At 35.8% G+C, this 8,678-nt stretch overlaps 1 protein-coding gene across 1 annotated transcript in view; it reads left to right on the top strand.

The window, feature by feature from the left end:
* The window catches only part of LOC107600893 (protein ERGIC-53-like), a 14,981-nt gene continuing 6,303 nt past the window's right edge, over positions 1–8,678 (top strand). The window contains exons 1-10 of the mRNA XM_016292870.1: positions 1–6; positions 87–194; positions 3,316–3,423; positions 4,072–4,133; positions 4,506–4,605; positions 4,824–4,947; positions 5,502–5,560; positions 5,750–5,882; positions 6,286–6,473; positions 6,689–6,759. Coding sequence (XP_016148356.1) covers positions 1–6; positions 87–194; positions 3,316–3,423; positions 4,072–4,133; positions 4,506–4,605; positions 4,824–4,947; positions 5,502–5,560; positions 5,750–5,882; positions 6,286–6,473; positions 6,689–6,759 — 959 coding nt within the window. The remainder of the gene's footprint in view (positions 7–86; positions 195–3,315; positions 3,424–4,071; positions 4,134–4,505; positions 4,606–4,823; positions 4,948–5,501; positions 5,561–5,749; positions 5,883–6,285; positions 6,474–6,688; positions 6,760–8,678) is intronic.

The following is an 8,678-nucleotide window of genomic DNA, read 5'->3' as shown; positions in this document are numbered from 1 at the left end:
ATGGCGGTACCCATAGCCAAGTGCCTGGCAGCTTATGCCTATTTATTACTAATATCTTTCATATTTCCGCACGTTTTCGCCGACAGCGCTGCTGGGGAGCGGTATGGACAAAAGCCCCTGTAAGTTTTGAACACTGGGAAGCTGAAGTGGCATTTCGTGTGTCTGGACGAGGACGAATGGGAGCAGATGGATTGGTAAGGAGGGGGAAAATAATTTTTCGAATAAATATTATATAAAAGAACTGACAATTATTTATTTATGCGAGCCTCATTTCTACATTTCAAATGCATATATCTGATAGAACCCTTTTGAGTTCTTAAGTTGAGCATTTAACCCTGGTTTCTCCAGTGTGCATACTCCAAGTAGTGTACTAGAAATTGCTTTCTATGTACACTTTGGTTTGTAAGATACAGATATTTAAATATTAAAATATTTTTTAAAGAAGTCTTTTATATATAGAAGTTTATTTCTGCCATGGATTTTTTTTTTTTATCTCACAATGCTGACTTAAAATTTTACTTAAAATTTGACTTTGTGTATATTTCACAGTTTAGACATTGTTTTCTCACAAGTCTTAGGAGTAAAGTCCAAATTGTGAGATATTAACTCACATTTGCAAGAATCATGAGATGAAAGTCAGAATTATGAGAGACAATGTCCCAATTACCTTTTTTATATCTTTTTTTTTTTAGTCCTTGGCAGAAACAAGCTTCCATAGTAATGCTCACCAAGGCTGCATTTATTTAAACAAAACTCTACAGTAAAAACTTGTTGTTGTAAAATATTATTGCAACTTAAAGTAACTGTTTTCTATTTTAAGATACTTTAAAATCTAATTTAGTTCTGTGATGTAAAGCTGAATTGTCAGCATCATTACTCCAGTCTTCAGTGTCACATGAGCATTCAGAAATCATTCTAATATGCTGAATTGCTGCTCAAGAAACATTTCTTATTATCAATGTTGGAAACAGTTGTGCTGCTTATGATTTTTGCGGAAACCATACTTTTCTCCCCTGCAAATTTGCTAATAAACATGACGTTTAAAACTTGTACATAACACAAGTGCAAAACTTTTTCTGATGTGTGAAGGACACATATGTCAAACAGAAACTGCAAAACATTGAAGCAGTGTGTCTACTTCCTGTGAAGTCATATGTAGAGATCAGAAAATCATAGATACTTGATGGTGGAAAATTTTTACTAACCGTATAGAACAGCCTCTCAGAACACCTGCATAGTCTTGCCAGGGCAACCACCCAGAACACCCTAGTAGACACAATAATGAACTTGCACGATTTTGTTATCATGGGCACTTCAAAATACCTTGAATAATTATTTATTACAAATTATTCACATTTTTCTAATGCATTTTAAGAATTATTTTCCCATCAACTGGTTAAAATGCACAACACCGCTGTATGCTGTGTTCGGTCACACTTTTTACATTAAAGGGATAGTTCACCCAAAAATTCTGTCATTAATTACTCACCCTCATGTAACATAACCTTCGTTCATCTTCGGAACACAAATTAAGATATTTTTTATGAAATCAGAGAGCTCTCTTACCCTCCATAGACAGCAACGCAACTGTAATGTTCCCAGGTCCAGAAACGTAGTAAGGACATCGGTGGCTCAACTTCAGTTTTTTTTGCGAAGCTACGAGAATACTTTTTGTGCGCAAAGAAAACAAAAATAACAGAATTTATTCAACAATTCTTCTCCACAGAGTTACGTCTTCCGACATTTTGCAGAGTATCCAAGAACGTATTCGACGTAATCAGTGTTGTTTACGTTCGGGGGGGGAAAGCACGAATTGTTGAATAAAGTCTATTTTTTTTTTCTTTGCGCACTAAAATTATTCTTGTAGCTTCGCAAAATCGAAGTTAAGCCACTGACTGTTTGGCCGATGACCTTACTATGACCTGGGAATATTACAGTTGTACTGGGAACAAAACAACTCTTTTTTTGCAGCTAAGGGCCAGTGTTACGAAACGGCAAATTATCGCGAGAGCGCAATTCCAAAACAGCGCCGATGGGAGGGGAAATTTCTGCGGGTGATTTACTAACAATGCGCAAATTAAAGAACACAGATGCAACATCTCATTTACATATCGACCAAGTGCAGCACAAATTAGCATAGTCACTAATAAAGTAATAAAGAAGCCACAGTACGTTGAAAAGAACTGGGGGACATAAAATGAAGGTTTGCTAGAAGCTTTGATAGACCTGGTATTGCGTGACTTTTAGTTGAGGGTTCCAAGTCGTCTTTTATTTCCCGAAGCAAATTAAAAATAACATGTCTTGGCAAACGATATGTGCGGATAATGTGTTCTTCTGGCATTCAAAATAAATTAATACGTGTGGAAAAAATCCTCTCCCTTCTACCACGTGCTCTCTGTTCTTTGCGGTGCCTCCTCCTAGCAATAATTGCAGCCATTTCAAGCGAAAAATAGTTTAAGACATGCTTTTTTGGGGCGTTAAATAATGGCGCAAATGCCAGTAATTTGACGAGCGCAAACGTTAGTAAAACGCGTTGCGTTTTTTCATTTGAATACTCTCCTCCAATAAATTTTTCATCTGAAAGGGAAACTCCAAAAATGCATATTCAATAAGTTCAAGCGCAAAAATAACTATGTCCACTATGTTTTCATCGCTAATTCATTACTGCGCGTCTTTAGTAAAACCTGACAGTACAATTTTAACGCCAAAAGATGGTTTGCGCTGGCGCAAGCTATTAGTAAAACCGGCCCTAAGTTTCAATAACATGATAAAAACATTAGCAATTATCGCAACATGAAAATGTGATACCGTCACATGCCTACACCCCCTAGCATTGTGGTGGTAGTTTTGCATGGGCAAACAAGTCACTTTTTTTTTTTTTCATAAGATGTGAAAATATAGTCGTCAAAATTGTAGGTTTACATATCAGGCTCACTGTGATTCATCATGCGCTCATTTTGTGTGGCTACATTCCTGGGCACTATACCGCTTAACTTGCACAAAATATGATTTTGTTGAATTGTTAGAAGTCATTAGGTTTAGATATTTCGTCTTATCATGTGCACTTCTTTTTGTACAGAATAAACCGTTTTATCAGGAAAAGCATCTACAGGTCAGCCTTGATAAATTCACGGTGTTCGGCATTTGCGGTGTAGAATGAGCAATTAAAATGTAGTGTTCTACAAGTAACATGTGCTTTCTTTGAATTGTCCCACAGTCCAGTGGAGCAGACCACACTGATCTCAAGCACCACTTACCAAATTACCCATGCTCACTGAAGAGAGCCTGATGTGTGTGTGTTTCTGTGTTCTGTAGGCCATATGGTTCACGGCCGGTCAAGGTCTGGAGGGTCGTGTGTACGGGGCCGCTGATCAGTGGAACGGCGTGGGAATATTCTTTGACTCTTTTGATAATGATGGAAAGGTGATTGCACACAAGTATAATTTAAAAAATTGCATTTAATTAAATATTATTTTATTTCAGACTTGTTTATTTAATTTTATAATTTAAATGTATAAAAATAATATAATTATAAATAATTTTACAATTATAGCTGTATCAAATGTTATTTTGAATTGTTGTTGTCAAGTTGCATTTTTGCTGAATAAAACTAATATTTAAAAAAAGAAAACAAACAATATATTGACTTTTAAAGGCATTTTATATTAAATGTTTTTACTCATCTGTCTCAATAATATAACATTTTTAACATATCATATATTGTTTGGGGCTTTTCAAAGCAAATTTAATATTTGATTTGATTAATCAGCCTAATAGAATGTATAGTAATTATTTATTGTAACCCTAGAATTTATTGTAATTATTAGTTAAGTAAAAAAAAATTAACACTTGTTTGTGTCTGTAAAATGCCCCAATAATGTTTGTTTTTGAACGATGTGCATTTTTCAGTCAAAACATCTTAAGGTAGAGCTCAGTATATATTTATCAAAGGATTATGATTGTGTTTTGCATTTGACTCATGCAGGAACAAACACCAATGCACCTCAGTAGATTTATCTCCTCTGTACTAAATAAGGATTATGTCTCTTTTCTGTGACCTTGCTCTTGTAGAAAAACAACCCTGCTGTCCTTGTGGTGGGTAACAATGGAAAACTTATTTATGACCATCAAAAGTAAGTAAACATATCTTCCTTGCTGACATCAGCGCTCTCATTTTTACAACCGAAAGGAGATTAGGAAATATGATTATTTACGAGAGAGAGTCTAATCCTCTGTCTGTCTTAATCTGAGTGCAGTAACAGTGAAAGCATTAAATTAGATCTGTGAGCCAGCAGGGGAGAGCTGTCAGCAGCATATGTGCTAGACTGCGCAAACATAACCATAGGCCTTCATATTCTTGATATGTTTTTTATGGATTCATGACATTAAGGAAATTTTAATACAAACTAATTTAGCTTTTTTTTCCTATTGACAGGAAACGTGTTGTTGTCGTCTTTGTGTTTATATATGCATGTATTTGATAAACCATATTTATTTTTCTCCAGTGATGGCACAACCCAGTCTCTAGGTACATGTCTTAGAGACTTCAGAAACAAACCTTACCCTGTACGTGCCAAAATCACCTACTACCAGAAAATTTTATCGGTAGGTCAAAGTTATATTCATTCTAAAGATCCAACTCAAATTGGACCTTTTGACCCTGATAATTTACTAGATTTTTGAACAACTGGTAATTTTTGTTTTTTTTTGCATGTTCATGTAATTTGGGTAAAATTTTAACCTTTTTAAAAAATTAAGAAGTTCGAATGAAAATCTGACATTTCCAAGCTATAGTCCCATGTTAATATTCTCAATGGTTTCAGGTTTTCATCAATAACGGCTTCACTCCTGATAAAGATGATTATGAGTTCTGCACCAGAGTTGAAAACATGATCATCCCTGATACTGGTTATTTTGGCATCTCTGCAGCCACTGGAGGACTTGCCGGTATGGGATAAACATAACAAAGTTTTCTTGTTCAGATTGAAAGTCCAGTGTTTTCTTTGTTATCCTTCAGCTGGATCAACTAACAAGAAAATAGTTTGCTTTCAACCATTAAAGACATATTTCAACCAAAAATGAAAGTCATCATTTACGCACCCTCGAGAACACAAAAGAAGATATTTTGAAGAATGTTGGTAACCAAACAGTTGCTGGTAGCCATTGACTTCCATAGTATTTTTTCTTCCGTACTTTGGAAAACAATGGCTTCCATCAACAGTTTGGTTACCATTCTTCAAAATATCCTCTTCTGTGCTCAACAGAAGAAAGAAACTCATACGGGTTTGGAACAACTTCAGGATGAGTAAATGATGACAGATTTTCATTTTTAGATGTACTGTCCCTTTAAGCCATAAAAAGTAATCTAATGAATAGTTTATAGCATTTATAGCTAAAAGAAGCCATTTTAAACTTTACAACATGTTTGGTGTTGCTGGTAGTACTAAAATTGCACACTGCAGCTTTAAAAATGTGGCTAAACAGTTTTTTGTTTTCAACAGATGATCATGACGTTCTGTCATTTTTGCTGTTCAGACTTACAGAGCCTGGGCAGAATCTGGTACGCATTTTCCACCCCACACAGTCGCGTACACACATTTAAGTATATGATTAAAAAGAATCGGCCATACTTATTTCATAAGTGTCCACCTCTTACTCCATTCCTCATGTTCATTATAATTGGAGTATGCGTAAGTGTGTCTATGTGCGTGAGTGGGTTTGAATGTGTGTTTTGTGTCTTTCTATAAAGCCTCCCCCAGAAAAAGAGATTCCCAAAGAGGAGAAGGACAAGTACCAGGAGGAATTTGAGAATTTCCAACAAGAGCTGGACAAAAGGAAAGAGGAGTTTCAGAAAGAGCACCCTGATGTCCAGGGGCAGCTCAGTGAGTTGCTCTCATTCTGTCTGAAGTTTTGACCTCAGACGCACATTCAGCTTTAGGTTTTCATGATGTTCATAGTCAAAAGAAATGTCCTGGAAACATTAAGAGAAACTGGCATATAAACACAGAAATCTAGAATGATAATATGTTATCTATAAAACACACTTTTCCAATACACTTTTTATAAACCCCGTTCTGATCTTAGATCAGATTGGACGAGTCACATATTGTTGCAACAGTCTAATAAACGTTATTTATTTCTAAAATATTATATATGTATATTTATGTATTTATTTAATTTTACAACAGATTCTGTTTCCACTATAATTAATTTTAACTTACAGAGTTTAAAAATGAAAACCCATACTTGTAGAAAAACATCTGTTCAGTGTTTCTCTTCTGGCAGTTGAGGACCTGTTTGAAAGCGTTAACGACCGGGAAATCCGTCAGGTGTTTGAGGGGCAGAATCGAATCCACCTGGAAATCAAGCAGCTGAGCAGGCAGCTGGCCATGATTCTGGATGAACAACGCCGTTATGTGTCAGTCATCACAGAGGAGATCTCCAAACGCTCGTCACAAGCACAGTCAGGACAGGTAGAATATGACAAATGCAATTGAAATGTGGCAACAACAAAAAAAGTTTTAATCATTGAACACTAATGTTGACTAGATTATTAGATATATTTAGATCTAGTCTGACATCTTTTAAAACATGTTGCTTTATCAGTTTATGAAGCACCAAAATTATGATTGCTTTAAATACTTAGAAGTGATTCATCTAATTTATGATCTAAACTGTCCTTATTTAGGCTCCCAGTCATGAAATGGAGACCATTACTAATACACAACAGGAGGTTTTGAGGAACCTTAATGAAGTAAGGTACGTCCCAAGAAAAATATTGTTCTCCAGTCCAAAATAATTGAAATATTGCCATATTTTCCAAAATATAAGTCATGCCTGATTTTAAGTCACACCTGGTAAAAATTGCATTGTTTAAAGAAGAAAAGCGCATAAGTTGCATCAGTAAATACATTAGAAGCTTATTTTATTTTCCCTCACTCCACAACAAATCCTTATAGTGGCATTCATTATAAATAACATGTATTCTAATTGCTAAGCCTAAACTAATTTATTTAAATCAAAACTAAAACTAACTAATAAAAAACTCTTATGGTATACTTCAGAAAATTCCTAGCCAATAAAGTGTTTTGCCGCATACAATCTCTGAGTGAATCAACTACTTGCAGGCCTTAGCGCATGACGTGCCTTTGCAAAAGACTGAACAACGCAACAGATTAGGTTTTGTCTGTAAACTTCATGTTCGTTGTGTCTCTACATAAAGATCTAAAGATGTTTATTGTTTAATCCAGATTAAATACATTTGTTTGTTATTCTGTTTTGACCTCTGTAATGTCAGCATTGAGTTTTTGTTTTGTTAGCGGACAGTTGTTTGTTTTCCTCCAGGTGTTTTTGAAGCGAGGTGTAGACAAACAAGGATTAAAGCACAAAGACTAAATCAAACAATAAGGCTTTGGGATTAGACGCCAAAATACAGCATTTAAAACTCTTTTAACTGTGCAAGGAGAGGATTAGCCCACAAAAGACTGTTTTTACACTCGGATGTATACAAACTATAATGATTGTTAAACCGATTTTTAGAACAACACTTAGCTATAGTTTTGTTGTTTTAGCTATAGGATTTAAGCAAGAGATTTGTTTGTAGCGGATGCATTTAGATTAAGTGTTTGGTTGCAGAAGTGCATTTTTTGAATCTTTTAATAACCTAATTACAGTGCCGTGAAAAGGTTTTTGCCCCCTTCCCGGTTTTTTTTTTTTCTCGCACTTAAGATTCATATCAACAAACAAGTTTTAATATTACACCACGATAATGCAAGTAAATACAAAATGCAGTTTTTAAATGATGATTTCATTTATTAAGGTAAAAAAGCTGTCCAAACCTACCTGGCCCTACATGAAAAATGAATTGCCCCTTCCTGTTAAATCATGAAAGAACTGTGCTTAACCACATTATTTTAGAAAGCCGAGTTAAATTTCACTAGCCACACCTAGGCCTGATTACTGCCAGACCTGACGAATCAAGAAATCACTTAAATAGAACCTGTCTGACAAAGTGAAGCATGCTTAAAGAGCAACACATCATGCCGCGGCCAAAAGAAATTCAAGAACAGATGAGAAACAAAATAGTTGACATGTATCAGTCTGGAAAGTGTTATAAAGCCATTTCTAAGGCTTTGGTACTCCAGTGAACCACGGTCAGAGCCATTATCCACAAATTGAGAAAACTTGGAACAGTGGTGAACCTTCCCAGGAGTGGCCGGCCAACCAAAATTACTCCAAGAGTGCAATGACGACTCATCCAGGAGCTCATAAAAGAACCCAGAACAACATCTAAAGAACTGCAGGCCTCACTTGCCTCAATTAAGGTCAGTGTTTATGATTCAACGATAAGAAAGAGACTGGGCAAAAACGGCATCCATGGGAGAGTTCCAAGGCAAAAGCCACTGCTGACCAATAAGAACACAAAGGTCTGTCTCACATTTGCCAAAAAATATCTTGATTATCCCCAAGACTTTTGGGCAAAAATTGTGGACTGATGCGACAAAAGTTGAACTTTTGGAAGGTGTGTCCCCCTTTACATCCGGCATAAAACCAACACAGCATTTCATAAAAAGAACATCATACCAACAGGAGCTCCGGCCGTCAGTTTATGACCTCAAGCTCAAGCGCACTTGGGTTATGTAGCAGGACAATGATCCCAAACACACCAGCAAGTCCAC

The sequence above is a fragment of the Sinocyclocheilus grahami genome, unplaced genomic scaffold, assembly GCF_001515645.1.
Source record: "Sinocyclocheilus grahami isolate Dianchi unplaced genomic scaffold, SAMN03320097.WGS_v1.1 scaffold294.1, whole genome shotgun sequence".
In the NCBI taxonomy this organism is placed as follows: Eukaryota; Metazoa; Chordata; class Actinopteri; order Cypriniformes; family Cyprinidae; genus Sinocyclocheilus; species Sinocyclocheilus grahami.
This window is presented reverse-complemented; position numbering and strand designations above follow the sequence as displayed.